We start from the raw sequence: 20679 nt of genomic DNA, 5'->3' as shown, positions 1-20679 counted from the left end.
AAAAATCCAAACTCATCTTCCTCTTTAAACCTGTACCTTCCTCCCTGGTCCCTTGTTTCAATAAACAGGACCAGCATCCTTCTAGCTGTCCAGGCCAGAAACCCGAGTCACTGACTCTTCTGGTTCACCACACCATCAACTAAGTCCTACTGAGTCTGCCTGGGAGGCTCTCGCCCATACATTCACTTCTTTCCCACCTCCACTGCCACTGCTTAGCTCACCCCATGGGCTCTTACCTAGATTACTGGTCAGCCGATTACTACTTAACCTGTCTCCAGTTTTATTGCCTGCCCCCTTCCACTTGCCAATCTCTATACCACCTGCAAACAGAGTGATCTTTCTAATACTTGATCATGTAATTCTGCTGCCCGGAACTATTAACAGGTCTCCTCTGTCTTCGGGATAACGCCTGAATTCCTTATAGGTCCGTGAGCCCCCTGCTTACTTCTCACGTCATCTCTCAACAACCGCCACCTAGCGCCCTCTTTTCCAGCCATACCAAACACTTTACAGCGTCCCAAATACACGAGTGCCACTGTCCTCTGCACCATCCTCCACCTTCTTCTGGAAAACATCCACCCATCCTTTGGTTCCCAGCTTGCTACCACTTGCGGAATCTCGCCTCCAGCCCCGGCCTATGATTAAGCTCCTCCTGTGTGCTACCTAAACTCACAGCAAGGTGCCTATCATCCAATAGGTAACTGCTTTTTCAATCTGTACCAACCAGATGCTATGACAGAAAGGACTAGGTCCTAATCATAATTTTACATTGACATAGTATGTAATCGGTGAGTGACTGGAATTAATATTTCACTGAGATAAGAAGCAAACCTTATAAAATGGGCTGTCTTTTCTGGGAATCCAGGCCAGACTGTTAACTAACTTGTTAACAGACGACAGATAAGGGCTAAAGGTACCGCACTGTCAGGGCATTTGCATCTTTGCAAGGGAGTCTGTCAGTCCATAGCTCAACTGATTCTGAAATCACTGGGATGAGCCGGAGGGGGTGTGAACAAGTGACTAGGGCTGGTGGAGGGTGGGTGGAGCCCCATCATCTGACACCCCACCATCCTCGCTCTTGAACCCTAAACTTTAACTTCTCAACAAGTTTTGACGAAGAGGCTCCCCCTATGAATCTCAGACCTTTCCCCAATAGGTGGAAGTATACGTATGAAATCTTGAAATCCTACTTCCAAAAAGCTCCCTCACCAATGTAAAAAAAAAAAAAATGAAACTGAGAGGGACACTTGGACCAAGCAACTGAGCTCAAAATTTGATTGACTTGATACTGTAAAATTTAGCAAAACATTTTACCTCATTTAAAAGTTTTTAGACGCTAACGAAAAAATATAACAAAATGATTTGTTAATCTCTGGCACAACGGATCATTTTTAAAATACTAGAAAGTGAATTAAAAATTAATTGTATTGTACTTGGCTTGAATAAGTTTCTTTGGGCGCACAGGGAAATCCTAAGAAGATTTGACTTCAAAGAGCTGTACTATTTTCGAGGCAATCTTGATTCCTTACACATTAATTAAATTTCTGATAAAGCAGCTTATTCTGAATTGAGCATATTATACAAATACATGTGAAACGCCCACTGAAACAGAAGGGCAAAATGATTAAAAGCTGATTTGGTTGTACTCCCAAGAGGCCATTGGACTAAGGCTGAGTGACTTACATAAATACCTTTGGCATTTGTTGGATCCTGTTCCTAAACACAATGTTCATATTTCATCTATAATAAGAAAAGCATCTCAAAGATTTGCAAGGCACTAGTCTTGCAAGCGTCCAGTTTGGTGTCTTGAGTAAAGTGAGATTGGTAGAGTCAGCTTAATCCATGATGGAAAGTTGTGAGCAGGGTGCCTGACAGCTGCTGCTTGCAGGCGCCTCCCCGCTAGGTTAGCATGCGCACAGAACCCTGCCACTGGCCCCAAAGCAGAGCTTCTCCAGGGCAAAGCCAGCGTTCCTATGGAGCACACGGGATGGGGCCTGAACCCAATCACACCTCCGCCTCTCCGGAAAACAGTTTTAGCAGGGTGGTTTCCACTACATCGAAGCTGTAGTGAAAAGTAGCTGCTGCCTTAATGCCCCACATTGACGACATCAGGAAGGTGTCATATTTCACAGCTAAATGAGATGGAATCTGCCGAAACTTGGACTGTCTGGAGCAAACTCAGATTTCTGCAGTTAAAACCGGGCCAACGTGGGTCCCCCAAGCCTAGGTTATCATCGCCCTGGACTGTTTTTTTCCCTCCAGTCTTCACAGCCGGTTTCCACCAAGCAGGTCTCTGCAGAATTGACTATGACCTCACGTGCCACTCGTGCCACTCCTACCACGTACGGCATCTTCTCCTCGCCCTCCCTGTTCCAAGTGGAGAGCCACGCCTACACGGTTCAGGGTTTAAAAAGGAATGCTTCTAATGGCCCTAGAGCCTGGATAACTGTGTGGTTCTCCCATAGCATGGTGGCCCAAGACTGAGTTTCATTAAATCTGTATTGCTTGGACCTACCTGTCAATCACTAAAACTCAGGCTCACCTCAATGCCTCAGGGTTTCTGAATGGGCCTGGCCCTGGGAGGGCTGGCTGAAGAATTTTTTTAAAGAAATATATTTAGAAACGAGGATGGCCTAAGAATGTTCTATAAGGTGCTCGTGATACAATGTGTTCCCATTTCATGTGTTAATGACCTGTTAAGCCACCAGGTGATATAACATCAGAGCTGAAGGAGAAGGAAGAGCAGAGCAAGGGCTTTCTCCGTCTTCCCAGTTCGGCCTCTGGACGAGCATTATAGCCAAGCTCTGCCCCCTGCTTAGGGGCAGGACAGGGCTGACGCCTAGGTTATCTTTGCGGTTTCAGCTGTTCTCTCCACACACCCACAGAATTCTCAGTGACTGCTCGGCCCCTTAAGAAGTCCTGGGCCCCGGGATAGGAAGAAGCATGTCTTTCTTTCAACAGCCTGGAGAAGAAGGTGAGGAAATTAGAGCGGGTGCCTCACTTGCTCCCATGGGAAATGGGCAATCTTTGGTAAAAACGACAAACATGTACTTCAAACTTTGATGTGCAATACAGAAACCACAACACACGTAAAGGGTAATGGTGACCGACGCTAATCTATCCAAACAATATGAAGATGAAGTCTTTGTTACCCTCCACTGTCTTCAGGATCAGGACCCCAGCCTAGCTTGACAGAAACACACGGGGCCATTTCCTTACTCATTTTCTCTTCAGTCTTAAAAAATGTAATTGCCTGTTGACAATATACTGACTCCACACCGACTGCGGCTGGGAAAGGGGTGAGTCTGGACACACACGTCTGCACACAGGTGGTCAAGTCTGGTGGACTCAACTCCGTTCCTTTGGCTTAGCCCTATTTCCGCTTCCCAAGCCTTCCTTCCCTTCCTGCTTCCATCTTTACCTCCATCTCAGGCTGGCTTCTTGGTCTTCTATCAACCTTCACTTTTGGGAATGGTACTTGTAGGATCGACACGTTTTCTAAAACATTAACTAGATGTAGGGATTTACAGGTTAAAGTCCCATGACACTCACCCTTTCATTCAACCCTTAAAACAACCCTCCTGTGAAGAAAAAGGCAAACGTCAGCCCCCACACACAGAAGCTTTTCCGCACCTCAAGGCCTGAGTGCTCTAACCAAGCCTCTGGAATCTGCTCATGGGCTGGTGAGAGCAGGTGGAAAAGGGCGACAGGCAGCAAAGGCAGATATGGAAGAACACGGGAGACACAACTGAAAAAAAATAACTGATGCTCTTCTCAGCCATACATTCCCACATTTTAGGTGATGTGCCCCTCAAATTTCTTTACTTATTTAACAGTCTCTTCATTAAAGTGACTTATGAGGCATTACAAGGAGTCCGCCTTCCTATGAAAAATCACTTAACGCTAATAGTTGAAAATTAACCAGAGCCCCAGTAGAAGAAACAAAAACATTCATGGAAAAGGTAACCTAAAATTGTTTTTAAAGATGTGATACAGCCTCTAATATTACAGAAAAGAAATAAAGATAAAATATAAACTATAATAATATCGATTTTCAAAAGAGAAAGAGAAACCTTTTATCCAACAGAATTTAAGGACCTCAAATTCCCTGCCCTTTACAATAACTCGGCAGATTGAGCTTCTACCTAAAATTGGTGGTAATACGTTTAATTTGGATCCACAAAGTGCACTGGCTCATGGCTGACTTTGGGCTTTAATAGGTGTGAATGTAGTCAAGTAATCTTGTGAGGGACTGTTCCACTGAATGGTATTATTTGAGCTAAAGAAAAATGACCAGAAAAAAAATGGCTGGACAAGAAAACCTTTTAAAAGGAAACAGACAGCTGAATATTCAGCAAACAGATTTTTAAAAAGACAATAAGCTCTTATGTTCTGCCTTATCACAAATTTTGGTGATGTCAACTAAGTAGGATAGGCCAATGTTATTGTAGTTAGTAAAAGATGACTTCCTGGAAATTTCTTATCGGACACTCACAGATATCACTGGACCAGCTCATGACTGGAATGGAATTAACATTTTGTCTTAACTAGAAGCTGTTATTCCCCGGCTATGCTTTAGTTCTGTCACTTTAATGATGTTGACCTAATTAGGGAAAAGGGCACCTGTAACACATACTTTTGCATTTTCTGCACTTCCTTGACTACTGCCAGGTTACAGGGTGATGAACTGTGAGAGCTAGGTTTCCTGTCTGAGAACTGTGGTTTAAAAATGTCTGGCAAAATGGAATTAGAAACACTGGCAGTGTACGTACCCAAAGTAGTGAGGATGCGATTCACTCATTCATCAAATATTTACTAGAGCTCTTATAAAAGTGCCCTGATCTCAACTAGCTGCTGGTAATACAAAAGTGAGCCCAGCTGCCTTCAGGGCCTGGCTCTCCAATCTAAGCTGGAGAAAGAGATATTACACACACATACTGAAATACAATGACGATTTAGACCAACGGGGGGATTTGGACTGAGGGGGTGGGGTGGGAGGGGCAGGGGTGGGGAAACCCTCTGTGAAGAAGAGGCTCTATGTCTAAACCAGAGTGGGGAGCAGCCCGAGGGGCTGGCCAGGGGAGCCGGGCCTGGGTACCAGCCAGAGGGAGGGATGAGCAAAGACTCCCCTGAAGGAAAGCTGTAGTGGCTGAGTCATTCTGGGCATGGAGGAAAGGGGGAGAGTGGCATGAAATTGTAATGTACCTTTTTAAAAGAGAAGTATGGGAAATATATTTTTCCTGTAGGGTTAAAAAAAAAACCCTGTCATTTTAATATGTAAGTCCAAAACTGGCAAACAGGGAATCCAGTCTCTGGTTCTGCAAACGGACAGAGCAAGCTCACCAGACCCCTTGATGCTGAAGTGCTCCACGTGCTATCTGGCTGCTTCCATCCCCCAAGCACAGCAGGGCTGGGCAGGGGACAGCACATTCCCTGTCTAGTGCTGCCGTTACCACCTGAAGTGGCACTAACGGTGGGGGAGAGGTTGGGAGCAGACAGCTCCACCCCACTCGTCAGCCTGACCCACCACTGACACTTCACAGTGGTCCTGGGGGATTCCCAGCCCATCACCCGACTAGCTGCAGTGAGGCTGGCCACAGGGTCACTATCCCACTCCGCTCTATCCTCCCTTCTTAGTTTTCTTTCTTCTAATCTGATAACAATGAAGCAAGCATAAACAAATACCTGTGGTTCTCAGATGCTTTAGGCCAGAGCTCTCCCATCCTTTTCAACACACCTCTTCCACCCTTTAGCATAACTACTCCTTCTAAGGCCCAGATTCTACAAAGCTCTTCCTCTGTCTACACCCCTCCCTAAATTATCTATTCGTTTCCATGGAAGTGTGGTTCTCAAAGGGTCACTTAAATGCCTCAACCAAATGCCTCACCTTAAAATCCCTCCTTAAAATATTTTTCTCAAGGAACAGTCATTTGAACATCTGTCTTAAGGAATTATTGGAGACAAGAGTTAGCAGAGTAAAAAATGACCAAATGAGAAAAATGACTGAAATGACAGGGACAGTGGGGTGACCTTGGGCAGAGCCTCGGTCTCTGCCTCTGAAAATGAGGAGCTTGAAATGTTCAGAGCTGCTCCCCTTTCTCTTGCACATTTCTTAAACAAGGTGGAGACATTTTCTCAATCCCATGTGATGACTTTTACTCTCTGGGCCAAGACAAGAGGAGAACAAAACATTTTTAAAAAATCTTATTAACATAAAATCATATAAACTTTTGGAATTAGAACAGACACCTAAAGAAAGGTTATCGGCGTTGGCAAATTATTAGCATCCCTTAAAGTTTTAACTCTTTTTTTAAAATTTTTGTAAAGTTTTAACTCTTTGAGTGCTAGCCAAGCTAGCTAGGAAACTTTCAGTAACTACTGATTCTACTGCATTATTTCTACCATCTGCTACCTCTTCTCTGTCATCCTCATATTCCCTGATCTATAAGAATTAAACAGGGGTCCATAATAAGCCTTCAGAAATAAGCCTCCTGTGTTTACCGGGAAGATACACCACTCCGTCTGCAATGAAGGAAAGATCCACAGATCTACCATGTTTTCCTGAATCTTTGGGCCGAAGATGGCTGGTTCTATGTCTCCTGATTTCCTTGAGGAGCCATCTTCACAGAAGGTGATTATTTTCCCTCAAAGCTAGGCTTTGTTTCCAGATAAAATAAGGTGATGGTGCAAAAGCGGATCCAGGGCTTCCCTGGTGGTGCAGTGGTTGAGAGTCCGCCTGCCGATGCAGGGGACGCGGGTTCGTGCCCCGGTCCGGGAAGATCCCACATGCCGTGGAGCGGCTGGGCCCGTGAGCCATGGCCGCTGAGCCTGCGCGTCCGGAGCCTGTGCTCCGCAACGGGAGAGCCCACAACAGTGAGAGCCCCGCATACAGCAAAAAAAAAAAAAAAGTGGATCCATTTCCCTGGGATTTCAGAAACAAACAAAGATCTCTGTAGCATAAAAAATAACAGTGATACAACAATAACACTATCAGGGAGGCAATCTGAAGTGGTCAATAACCATTAACAGATCATCTCCCTTTGTTGCTAATGTTGAACTAGTGATTTCAACAGTGGCCGCTGCCAGGAGTCTTACTTTCTAGTTCTTATTCTGCCATCACTGGGGCAGGGGAAGGGGAAGAGTGTCTTTCCTTCTTAAACTTTTGATATTTCTAAAAGCAAAAACCATTAATAACAACTGCTAGAAGGGTCAGGAAGGACTGAGCAAGTTGCAAAACTCTGTATCTGAAGCAGTCATTAAAGCAAGGAATCTGGAAAGACACTAAACCAGTGAAAGTGAAATATAAAAGGTTAATCGGGCGTTAAAAATATTTTTTGCCTATCATGTCATCAAAACAGTTTTTTCCTTGTGGTAAGAACACTTAACATGAGATCTACCCCGTTAAAACGTTAAGCACACACTACAGCATCGTTAACTACAGGCACAATGTTGTAGAGAGCTCTAGAACGATTCAACTTGTTTAACTGCAGCTTTATACCCTGGAACAGCAACTTCCAATTTCTCCCTCCCTTCAGCCCCTGGCAACCACCATTTTACTGTTTCTATGCGTTTGACCATTACAGATCTCGCCTATAAGTGCAATCATGCAATATATTTGTCCTCTGACTGGCTTACATCACTAAGCATAATGAACTGAGCATTCTGTAAACAGCTAAGTGAAATCTTTATGAAGGCGTTAACTAGCTAGAAGTACAAGCTCTTAAGCTAAATGTCTGTTAATTATAAACTATTATAACACACTACTCCCAAACTACATAATACCACCCCAAAAGACTTTCGACAGAGAGACCGTGCCTAGAACTTGGATAAGAGTTTTACGATACCGGTAAAATCAGAGATCTCTGCATCACAGCTTTTTGTTATGTAGGTTCGTCCAATTTAATCATAAAAGTCAATAATTAAAGCAAGCATAAGAAAGGTATTTGCTAGAATGTCCCGCACAGGTTTATCTTCCACCTGCCAAGACTGAATCACCTCTAGTATTATCACTAGGTGAAAACAAAAGGGAAGAATCCAAGACCACATTTCAAATTAGAGACTAGGGCCTAACGAAAAGTATATCAATTCGCTCTAAAAGTTATCAGAGGGCCATGGAAGCTGGCAAGGTTAGATGTGCCAAGTATCCTATCTACAAGCGAAGTAAAAAGCAAGTAGATGCAATGCCTGGTGATCAGAGAAAACCATGATCTACAATAAAAGATGCTCAGCAGATAGGAGAGACCGTTCTTGAAAGTTTGCGCCAATTAACGAGCAATATTAACTTTAAAATTGGGTTAGTTTGGGATAAACATGGAAATCTTGAACCCTTTAATATCATATATATCTAAAAATAATACAAAAACCAAGACCGCCTCCACTTTCCAATTAGCGTTTCAGACACTCAGAAGTAAACAGCAGCCATAAAATAGGGGCATTTAAAAATAAAAGAATTTCAGGGCTTCCCTGGTGGCACAGTGGTTGGGAACCTGCCTGCCAATGCAGGGGACACAGGTTCGAGCCCTGGTCTGGGAAGATCCCACATGCCATGGAGCAACTAGGCCCGTGAGCCACAACTACTGAGCCTGCGCGTCTGGAGCCTGTGCTCCGCAACGAGAGGCCGCGATAGTGAGAGACCCGCGCACCGCGATGAAGAGTGGCCCCCGCTTGCCACAACTGGAGAAAGCCCTCGCACAGAAACGAAGACCCAGCACAGCCATAAATAAATTAATTAAAAAAAAAAAAAGAATTTCAGAAGTCTAGAAGTATTAAGTTGAACAATATGAAATCGCCATTTTTTTTTGTACATCGAAAAGTTTGAACATCAGAATTTTCACATGGTTCCACCAAAGAAAAGGGAGGGCTCATTAATTTAATGGTAAGAATAAAAACCTGAAGACATGCTAAGAGTTCGTGGTTTCACAAGGTTTACTTCAATGCGAGGATAGTACTGAAGCAGGACAAGGGTTTTTAATATTCTACGATAAACGTTATGTCTCAAATCACACGAAACTAGGGCCAGTCAGTACCTGCTCAAATGAGCCTAAGAATAAAATTTTCCACGTATAACCGTCCCACTTTCTTTTTTGACTAACATATGACATCCAACCCTAGTAAAATTCTATTCCCAGTCGGTTTCTCCATGCCCTGGTTGGATGCCTGAACCTGGCTATCATGGGTAGAACTTCAGGGGCGTGCCCACATACACCTCATTTCTCAATCTACTATGCACCACTGTGTCCTACTCACTCCAGCCCTCCTCTGCCGCTCTTTCTTTTAACCTTGGCACACTGACAGTCCCATCTGCCTTTGTCAGGCTCTCCCCACCCCCTTCCTTTCAATATACCAGTGATCTAGGCTTTCTTGCATAGAATGGGGGGATTCTGCCGAGCCTCGGTCACTCTGCCTTTCCCATGTAGGCAAGCTTTGCTGTTCAAAGAATGTCTGCTGGATTCTGTCACGTAGCTTTACATTTCTGCCTTATCTGAATCCTGGTGAGTTTCTCAAAACCAATCTCACCTATAAGGCATCCATAAACAGAATTTGAATGTTATAAATTAGGATAATTTTCTAAGGCGGAGTTGTACACACCTCCAACTTTAATATTAGAATAAAGGGACTCACCTACACTAGGTGGGTTTCCATGTGGATGGTATTTTCTTTCCAGCACACAAAAGCACTGTGCTCCCTCTGAAGTATTTCAGGGGTACTTTTCTTTCTTAAAAAAAGTAACTTTCTGGACTCTGGGAAATGTACACAGGCTCTGAGTCAACTCCATCACGTTCAGTATTAGGGAAGTAATTTATATGAGGAAGGGAACCGCAATGTGCCTTCGACATTTTTTGAGGGCGGAAACTTTCAGAAGAGGGCAGGTACGTTTCTGACTCATTCTATTGGGCTTAATCATTTTCCACCTTTGATTCCGGCAGTTGTAGAACCTATTTGGTGATGTCACCAAAGGACTGACAAACATATTATTTGATATTCCACTGTTGCGAAGGACCCGGGCAGAACCACCCATCCTGTGCGTACATACCTTGAATTTGCTATTTCCACTTTGGTTCTCGCCATGGCGGCTGCCCTTTGCGCGCCTTCGATCGCTCTGTCCACCTTCTCCCTAGTTTTTGTATTTCTTATTGGTATAAGCTGCTTCCTTATTCCACGGACCAGAATATTATTTTTGTATTTTCCCTCTTCCTTAGAGCCGTCGGGAAACACGGTGCAGCCATACCCGTGCCTCTTGTTATTTGCCCACTCGCCTTCATACTTCATGCCGTTGGAGCGCTCGCTGATGCCGAAGCCGGTGCGCTTGTCATTCTTCCACTCGCCCATGTAGGTTTCCGTGGTGGTGGCGTCCACGTGGTCTTCCACCGGGCAGAAATCACAATCTACGTCGCCGAAGCTGATGGTGGAGTTGGCGTCGCTGGAGCTGATTCGGCTCATGGCCGCGTCGCTGCGGACCGAGCTGCGCTTGCTGGAGATGGAGGACTTGGATTCGGACTTGCGCAGTTTCATGCTTCCCAAGAGGGAGCCGCGGCGGAAGAGGCCGCCCTTCTTCTTGCCCGCAAGCTCGGCGTCTGCATGGAAGTTGAGCACGAAGCCCCCGCGGCTGCCGGCCGGGCTGTCGGCGGCTGCCGCGGCGTCGTGGAGCACGCTGCCGTTGCTCTGCTCGCTGCGCAGCGAGGCCAGCGACGTGCGCAGCGGCGAGCGGAGCACCGTGGCCATGCCGTAGGGCACGCTCTGGCGCACGCCGTAGCCGTGTCGCATGCCGCCGGCCCACTGGCCCTGGTAGGTACCTTCGAGAGACCGCAAGAGAGCACAGCGTAAGTCTGGGGCCGAGGGGGCGCTGGCGCCTGCGAGCGCGGGGCGCGCACGGCTAGAGCCCGGCGCGCAGGCCCGGCGGCCCAAGGTTTAATCCCGCACATTGCCAAGTCAACTCTTAGGGATGCTTTTAAAATTCCATTTGTGAATCCCGTCCCTGAGATGTTGTGCCTAGACCTTTTCTGTAATTGTATGTAGGCTTTTTGTATACAGCTGTGGTGGCTAAAAAGCGTGCACTGTTTACCTTTGGGAAAACTGAGATAAGGCCAGAGGAAAACTTCCACACTTAGCATTACGGAATTCATCTCAGGGCAAAGGCGTGCTTGACAGTGTCCACTAAAACTTTGTTGACACCAGATCACTTTTTCAATGAATATTATACCTTCTCAGGAAAAGGATAATCTCTAATCGAAAGCATTTGTGTTCAGTAAGTTTTTCTATTAAATAAATTAGCAGAGACGTTTAAAAATTAATCTGGAGCAGCTTTTTAAATAACCTTAGGAGGAACTGAATGTTAAGATTAGGGAACTTAGAATTTTCTCTTCTACATCAAGTTCATTTCCTTTTAATTAAAGGAAAATTTTAAATTAAAATATCCCCCAAAAGAAGCTATGTAGAAATTTTAAGATGTAATTACTTCTTTATTATTCCTAACTCACAATATCACAGAACACCAATCATGATAAGTCTGTCTTGACTTCTTTCAGTTTCTGATTATACCGAGCTACCTTGCCATTTTATATTGCCGTGAAAAGATTTCTATTGCATGGCATACAGTTATTTTTAAAATACCGAGAAGTGCTGCTTATAGTTTTATATCATTGTGTTAACAAGGGCTGATTACTGCACTTAAAAGTTAAAGCCATAATGGCTCCAAAGTCAAAAGTTTTGACTAATTTCAAGACTACCGTCGCTTTCTGTTCATTCTGATATATTTTTGGTATATAAATAGACAGTAGCAGGGAGACAATGAAATATGAAGTGGGTCTGGTACTGTGAATGTCATATTCTGGGTAGGTCTTAACATCTTAACCTGACACCTAAGAACTTCTGAGGAGGTGGGCATAAACCCCAAAGGATAAGACAGTCAAACAGAACATTTCAGATCAAGAAGCTTTCTACTGAATATTAACCATCTCCAAACAGGGAAGGAAACAGAATTATTTCCTTAATAATTATTTCTTTAACAGGGAAGGAAATTGAATTATTAGGAAATTGCAACTTACTTTTCCCTTTTCCTGATAGATAAAATTTTAAGTTCTAAGATAAAAGTTATACAACCTGACTTACACGCACTAAAACTACCTTATTTTTAAATACTTTGTTTAAATAAGCAAGGAATGCTATAATTGTATCCTTCTACATAATGACAAGTTAATTTTGCTAGAACAACTTCCAACATACTGTTTGATATCAAGAAGTATTTACACTTTTAAAATGCAACCATACTGTCTTAGGAATTCCTAACACTGAAGGGAAATTAACAGCTAGTTTCCTTAAACTGCTATCTCCAAAAAGTATTTAGAATTTCCAACGACGTATTGCTTGAAAACTCTAAGTGGTATAAGGCAACAGCAATAATTAGAAAGTTTAGGGTGTTGCTTAACTGTCCAGTTGAGAAGCAGAACAATGGCATTGGCTATATTCCCGTCCTATTCTGTTGAGGAACAGTTTATGGAAGAATTCCTCCACAGAATTGCTAGAAACCAATTTACAGTCAAAGTGTTAGTGGCTCATCTGAAATTTAAAACAGGTTTAGTTTAGTCAATGAACCTAGCAAAAAAAGGGCCTCTAGTTCTTTATGAAGCAGGTGGTTTCCACCTGCTCCCTGCTGCTCAAATAAAGTTCTAATTAGTTCCTCGCAATCCCTTAAATATAGATGCATAGTTCACAAGTTTAAAAATTATTTTCATGGGTTTGAAGTTATGTGCTATGATTCTGTATCTGGGAGCTGATTTTCTAGATATGGCCATTTTCACTAAATAAGCTTGTAGTGGAAGGCATCCAGTTCAGAAAGAATACCAGTCAAATTTAGACTTTATTATGCCAAACTTAAATCTACATGCTGTGAATGGGTATGTGCATGTGCAAGTATGCATATAATTAACAAAACAATGTGTCTTCCTAGATATTTTCAATAGCTTCATGACAGGTGAAAAAAGGAACCACAGCAGGATCAGAATTTGCACCAAATATTCTGGGCACCTAGACTTGGATTTCATGAGCATGGTACTAATTTATTCTTAATATTCAGGGGCTTTCTATTTCAGTAACACTTCACACACAAATCACTAATAAAATAAACCGAGTGATACTTGTCAATGGAATTATGGCTTCCTTCCTCTAGTTTAATGCCACCACAAAATACATGGAATCAGATTTTCCCTAGGTCTGAAAGGGTAGCTAGGGATGGACTTGTGGTGCAGAGGCAAAAAGTAAAAATAGGGGAAGTGATATGTCCTGTTTTGGCCAAAATCTTTGTATGAAATAAGTTGTAGCAATACACTTCAATTTAGACCCCCATTTTATGATTCAGGACTTTCTAATTAACTGATTGGCATACGAAAGAAAAACACAGAGTAGGAATTCAATAGTGATTTTTCAGAGTTTTTTCTCCCCTTCCTAATCGGTAGCATATTAGATTTGTTTTTGGTAGAAAAAGAGAACCACAGTCCTACAGTGATGCCAAATTTTGAGGTTTTTAAAAAATTCTTTTAAAAGTTAGTTTTAAAACAAGATGCTGATTATCTCCCCTCATCCTAGACACTTATTTGAGCTTCCACAACACATACACAGAGGACCTTTACTGTGCTACATATATATATATATTGATTGCTAGGTATAGTGAATACTCTAAGCCAAGAGATTTTGTTTAATGAGTAACTTTGAAAGAAGACATTTATTTTTAGCCTTCCAAATACTGTGGTAAAAGAACTATCCATGGCCTTCTTGAAAGGTTATAAAATAATGCACACATTTGAAAGATAAGTTTTGTATTCCAACTTTCGAGCATGGAATTTAGTTATATTGTAGACCCGGGGCCTCCAATAAAATCCAATCACAAGCTAACATGTTTGTAAGGCTGTCAACCTAAGGCACTCTATGCCCATTCAGAACATTTAAGGGCCCTAATTACTGTGGAACTTGAAACTCATGCAGCCCATATACCAGTATTTAAGTCCCCCCCCTTTAATCCATGAGAACCATATCCTTCATTTATACTGTAGGATGAAAAGATGTCCTTTTTAGCAAATCCTACCATTCTGCCGTTTTGCATTTGAAACACGGCCCAACTGTTCTGAGTAAGTGAAGTGTACAAATTGTATAAGCTTTTATATAAGCAGTGGCCTGACTGGGGTTGCCGTGGGCTGGAGAAACTTTTAACTGGATCCCTTTAATATCCTCCAACTCTGAGCTGCAGAATTCTGACCTTGCTTCCTACAACCCTCTTCAACTAACTGATTATGTTTAGTATATGAAAATGTATTTTACCAAAGCATAAGACATGCATGCTTCTCAGTTTATTACAAAAGGAAATTCATCAGATTTTGATACCTGTTTCAATAATGTTTCCTGGCTGGAAAAAAAAAAGGGAACTCTGCCCTCTTATATACAAAATTTCTTTTGCAAATATTGTTTAAATATTAAAACAAGGTGAATTTTGCTCACAGCCAGCATACCATTTCGGTCATACACCTTAGTGCAAACCGGCGATTTCGTACTGCCATTCTCAGGAGGAAAGTAGCTGTTAACTTAGCAACTATACCTTTCAATTGTATTTTTTAAAACGTAGACTCCATTGTTCATTTCTAAAGTGTTTTCCTCATAATTTGTCCAGCTATCTGCAGCTCAACAATGAGTACCTTCTTTTGATGGAAAACCAATACTTCAAGAAACCGAATGAAAAACAGAAAGAAAACCCCACATCCTCCGAATCCCACCTGCATCAGGTGGCCTCTCCACTCCCATAACTAGGATGTTTCCTAAAGCACCTCAGATAAGGAACAATTCCCCAACATCCTAGTTAATGGGGTTCTGGCTTCTATCTTTAGGCTACTAGAGGACCAGAAGCGAAATACGACTCCACGTGAAACCAATCCCAGGAGCGGTCCGCAGCGACCGCCAGCCTCACAAGCCCAGGGCGTTCGCTCTAACTCCACGGGAGTGGTGATTTCAAACCCGCCCGGGAGAGGGAGGGATCAGGAACGTAATGTGACGGGCTCAAGTGACAGCGTCCCCTCTCCAGCCCAACCCTCCCGGGCGCGCTCCCTCCCGGTGGCAGCGCGGCCAGGTATATTCACGCCTTGCTCCCCAGGGTGTGCACACACCGCCCGCTCCAAGAACCGGGTCAGATCCAACCCTTGCGCACCAGTCGCGTCCCACTGCACCCTCCCGGGAAGAGCGGGCGCGGGAAGAGGGTGGGAGGCTTCCCCAGGTGTTTTGGCGGGTTTCCGGACACGTGCGCCTCGCGTCCTCCCCGCTTCCCCGCAGTCTGGGCAAAGCCCACCGCACTAGCTCGCGGAGCAGCCGAGCCGCCAGCGACGCCGCTCACCTCCGTCCCCGTAGGTCTCCACGCCGTACCCGTCCTGCAGCCCGTTACTCCAGGTACCCTCGTAGCGAGCGGGGGTGCACAGGCTCTGCCGAACCCCGTAGCGCCCCTTGAAGCCATGTGACCACTCCCCCCGGTACATCCACTTGCCCTTCGTCTCCACCCCCAGCCCGTGCCGCTTGCCCTGCGCCCAGTAGCCCTGGTAGGTGTTGCCGCTGGGCCAGGTGTAGCCTCCGACCACCTCGAAGCCGTGCGACCAGGAGCCCGAGTACTCGCCCTGGCCCTTGGGCCCCGTGCAGATGCCATGCCCGTGCGCCTTGCCCTCCTCCCAGCCGCCGCAGTAGGTGCCGCCATCGTCGAAGTCGAACCTTCCGCCCGTCATTCGGGGGGCAGCCCCGGCGCGCTCCCCGCGGGGGCACGGACGCGGGCAGAGCTGGGCACGGCAGGGTGTAGCTCGGGGGTGGAGGCCCGGCGGGCGAGCTCACGACAGCGCCCCGGGCAGCTCGCGCCGCCGCTCGGCTCCAGTCCGACGCCGCCCCCGTCCTCCCCTCTTCTCTCGCCGCTGCCGCCGCCGCCGCCGCCACAGCCGCCTTCCTCCTCCTCCTCCTCCTTCGCCGCCGCCGCCGCCGCCCTGGCCAGCGCCGCGCGCGAGAGGACAGCCCGGGCTCCGGAGCGGACCTTCAGCTGCTCCCACCCGCCCACGTGAGCCGGGCGCCGCCCCGCGCCCGCCCCTCTTCCCCTCCCCGGGCGCCGAGGCCCGGCCCCGCGGCGCTCCCGCACCGCCCCCCCCCCCCCGGGCCCTGCCCCCAGCCTCGGGAGCCGCCGCTTCCCCGGCGGGCGGGCTGGCTCGGGACCGGCCGGCGCGCTTGTGTTCTCGCAGCGGGATGCGGGTGGGAGGGCGATTGTGCCCAGGGCCGCGCGCGAGTCCCCGCCTGCCTGGAGGAGGAGGCGAGGCCGCGTGTGTGGAGGCAGCTCGCGGGCGGCGGAGGCCCAGGTGTTTGTGTTTGGGGTTTATCAATGTGGTGACGCGCCCATAAGTGCGGCCACGTGTGTGTTGAGGGAAAACTCATATGCGTGTTTGTCTGCATGGGGTTCGTAGTTGCATTTTTTCGGCCTTCCAATTTGTGTACTGTTGCGTTTGTCATGCTCAGCTGTCACCGTGAATTAACATCCCCCAGATACATGTATGCATGTGAGATAAGTCTGCCACAGCCTAGATCTAATTGTGCAGAATGTTCTTTTACACCTACCCATTTCAAAGCACATGTGTTTGCATTTATTTAATGAATATACAGGGGGAGAGCAATGCAGTTTGAAAAAGCACAGAATAAACTGGTGAGTTTTTTTGTTTGTAATAATGAAGAGGGTGTTTTTAACCTGTCTTTGCAGGGATATAGGGTATTTGCTTCTACCTCAGAGCCTGCTCCCTCTAATGCCTCATTTATTCTTCTAACAACCCTAGAAATTCTTCAGCCCGGAGCTGTGTACCCAAAGGGCAGACGGCTCAGTCTGTGTATGTTGTATAAGTGTCTGGAATGCACACCTGGTACCTCTCCACTGGCATCCACAGTTTAAGAAAGTAAATAGAAGCTTTCAAGGAGGAATATGGTAAGTAAAACACTGCTCTAAACTTACAAAGAGTCCCTGACCTACAAAACTGGAGACAGGTGTCAGCTGATCTACTTTCCAGCTGCAACACTGCTTTGTTGAATTCACTTTAGACAACTCTTTTAAACTTTTAAACCTCTATTTCACCATCTTCCAAATGGGAATGACAAGATTTACCTTTCACTTTCAATGTTAGATAATAACTGAATATACTGTGGGTGCAGTGTAAAGCCAAACATCAGAGATTTGTTAATAGGCAAGTTGCTAAGTCAGTATTGCCTCTGGGGAAAGCAGGCACTGGTTTCAACCTTACCCTTAAAATACCCATGGGAGACACTTCTCTGTGGTTCATAGCCAGGGGTCTTGGGTTAGCCTCTCAAGGACACTGCTTTGCAGAGCATTCCTGGTATTCCTTAGGCTGAGAGGCTTTTGGATGACACAGTAAGCACCAGAGGCTGCCAAAAGTTCTCTCAGTAGGTTTTGATAATCAGATAAAAATATAAGGACAGGTGTCAGGGAAGGCAGCGGGGAAAACGGAGACTAAACTGCACAGAAAAGGAACTGAAACTGACCTTGATTGTCTCCAGCTCAGGACTGGAGCTGGCCTTTCCTGCTTATCTGGCTGAAATACTGAAAGAAAAATCTCAGTTTACACAGAACCAAATCACCAAAGAGAATTAGAAACCCTTATCCATGGCGCTGCCTGCGGAGCTGCCAGGAATAGTGCTTACCCTAGTGGCCTGAAATAATTATGCACCTTGCTCAGCATCTTGTCCTGGGCTGGGGATTGATTTAGGCCACTGGGAAAACGAAGGCCCAGGATTTTGCAGCTGAGCCATAATTCCATTTTTCTGGATCAGGAGCTAGTGTAGACGGTCCCATTTCCATCTGTTTTGGGGTTCTTTTTGATACGCGAAACTGTGGGATCGCTCAGGCCAACATATTTTTTTCTCATTTTGAACTGGATTTCTTCATAGAGTAACTTTTGTTTTTTTGCCTTTTTATTTTCGACCCACCCATGTGTGTTAGGATCTACATATATGAACATTTAAGGGCTAAACTTGTGTTTGCAGGCATGGTGGAAACATTTAACGCTTTTTTACTTTTCCTAATTAGCTGTCAGGCAAATGATGGACTTTCTGAAATACACAGCACAGAGTAAGTAAGTTTCTGGATCTATAATGGATGTGTAGTCCATCCATGGTAGATGGACAAAGGGCGTTGGTGCAAACACATCTGGGAAGAATATGGAGATCTGGGGACAGTAAAAGATATGCTCATTTATCCCTTAATCTTTTACTCTTGCTATCCCTCATAGATGTCTTCCTTGGAAGGACCCTTCATTAAAAGAAAGAATCCACCACCAGGTGTCTGCTATTACATTTCAACTCATCAGTCCTAACTCGACTCTGCCACTGACTCTCTTCACAGGGGAAAATTAGTATTGAATTTTTGGTAGTTCACTGAGAGATTTTTGGCAAAAAATCATACATACAGAGCATACGACCCATGCTTCCATTTACCTGCTGTCATCCCGGTGCAGTGTTTCCCCAGTCTGACTGATATGTTCATTAACGTCAGTGTTCAGGTTCAATGGCAACGGTTGGAGAAGACAAGGGAACGAGAACCAGGAAGAGGAAGAGGTGCTGAGGACGGTGGCACAGCACGTAGGAGGTAGTGGAATAACGCTGCAGTTTACTAGTTGGGGTTAGTAATGTCCTCATTGAGTTGAATTTAGCTTTAAGAGGAGATTAGTAAGAAGAGAATATGAATGTTCGTTTGACAGGTGGGGTGCGGGAGGCCATTAAAGCCCAGGGGCCAGCAGCCACGCTAGCGCTTGGTTTTTCTCCACTGTTTAAAATGCGGCCTTGTAGATTTCCATTCTAGAAAATTTTGTAACAAAAAGTAAGCCATTTGAGTGTGAATGTCTAGTAACAACATGTTGGTGAGGATGTTTTGCTTAGAATTTTATCTTTTTTTAATAGAAGATGTGTTTAAAATTTTATTGGTGATTTCATTTATTTACATATTAGAATTAGTTACTGAGAATTTTTAATAAAACTACAAATGACAGAAAGCTAATCTGGAGGTGTATGTTGTCCGAAGCGTGCTTATTGATTCAAAGTGTGTACAAAAGCAAGTAGAATTTAAATTACCTGATTTATTATATAAGTCAAAATGAGTTTTACTACTATTATATATAGGACGGATAAACAACAAAGTCCTACTGTATAGCACAGGGAACTATATCAATATCCCATGATAAACCATAATGGAAAAGAATATGAAAAAGAATATATATGTATAACTGAATCACTTTGCTGTACAGCAGAAATTGACACAAATTGTAAATCAACTATACTTCAGTAAAATTCCAAAAAGAGTATTATTAGCATATCTGTGATAAAAGATTCATAAAAATTTTAAAAACTTGCCCACAATAAATAAAAAGTTAAGAAATATGGCCATAAGCTTTGCAGATACCATGAAGTCAGAAGAGGAAGCGACTTACGAAATTAATGAGCTTCACAACTTTGAAGGAAATTATGGTATGCCAGATATGTGTCAAGTTCTTTACATGCATTAATTCATTCAGATCTCATGATAACCCATGCTAGTAGTACTAGTGTTATAACCATTTTACAGAAGAAGAAAATAAGCTTTAAAACAGTTAAGTGTCCAAGATCATTCGAGGTAGAAATGGTTGAGCTGGAATTTAAACCAAGTCTGTCTGATTCTCTTAATTACCACTCTTTATTAGAGTGAGGGTGAGAACTTCCAAATGGAGGAAGGAAGCAGGCTGGGTGGAGAGCAAGAAGGGGTGGTGAAGATGACTTTTATTTATTTTTTAGAATAGCTGTCCAGGTGACGGTGATGCTACTGGCTAGAATTAAAGAAATGGAGGAAGAAGAGTAAATTATAGAGGTTGGGAAGATAGGTTCATATAGGAAAAGATGATCCAGAAATATATCTCAGAGATGTTCAATAGGCAGTTGGGGGCTTCCCTGGTGGCGCAGTGGTGGAGAGTCCGCCTGCCAATGCAGGGGACATGGGTTTGTGCCCTGGTCCGGGAGGATCCCACGTGCCGCGGAGCGGCTGGGCCCGTGAGCCATGGCCGCTGAGCCTGCGCGTCCGGAGCCTGTGCTCCGCAACGGGAGAGGCCACAGCAGTGAGAGGCCCGCGTACCGCAAAAAAAAAAAAAAAAAAAAAAAAAAAAAAAAGAAAAAAGAAAAAAAAAAAAAAAAAAAAAAAAAAAAAAAAGGCAGTTGGTAATACAGGTCAAGGACTAAAAATAAATTAGTTGATAAGTAAATATAGTTGTCCTCAGTATCTGTGGAAGATTGGTTCCAGGACTGCCCCTCCCAATACCAAAACCCACGATGTTCAAGTCCCTTACAGAAAATGGCACAGTATTTGTACATAACATATGTACATCCTCCCATATTCTTGCAATCCTATCTAGATTCACCTATAATAACTAATACAATGCAAATGCTATGTAAACAGTTGCCAGCACATGGCAAGTTCAAGCTTTGCTTTTTGAAACTTTCTGGAATTCTTTTTTTTTTCAAATATTTTCAATCTGCGGTTGGTTGAATCTGTGGATGTTGAATCTGATGCAGCATAAGGAAGGCCAACTGTAATCCCTGAGTTTCTCTTCTGACAGGTCTCTTTCAGGAGCCCTTCCCTTTGAGACTTGTACC

General features: G+C 44.6%; 1 protein-coding gene across 2 annotated transcripts in view; it reads right to left on the bottom strand.

Moving 5' to 3' along the window:
• Positions 1-15841, bottom strand: part of JPH1 (junctophilin 1) — a 79026-nt gene extending 63185 nt beyond the window's left edge. For both annotated transcript variants that reach the window (XM_027127888.1, XM_027127887.1), the window contains exons 1-2: positions 15371-15841; positions 10034-10793 (exon numbers count right to left, since the gene is read on the bottom strand). In XM_027127888.1, coding sequence (XP_026983689.1) covers positions 10034-10793; positions 15371-15749 — 1139 coding nt within the window. In that variant the 5' untranslated portion in view covers positions 15750-15841. The remainder of the gene's footprint in view (positions 1-10033; positions 10794-15370) is intronic.
• Between the last annotated feature and the right edge of the window lie 4838 nt (positions 15842-20679).

The sequence above is a fragment of the Aethalodelphis obliquidens genome, unplaced genomic scaffold (genome assembly GCF_003676395.1).
Source record: "Aethalodelphis obliquidens isolate GAN/ISIS:26980383/991018 unplaced genomic scaffold, ASM367639v1 scaffold33, whole genome shotgun sequence".
NCBI classification, from domain to species: domain Eukaryota; kingdom Metazoa; phylum Chordata; class Mammalia; order Artiodactyla; family Delphinidae; genus Aethalodelphis; species Aethalodelphis obliquidens.
Note: the sequence above shows the minus strand (reverse complement) of the source record. Positions and strands in the feature narration are given on the sequence as shown.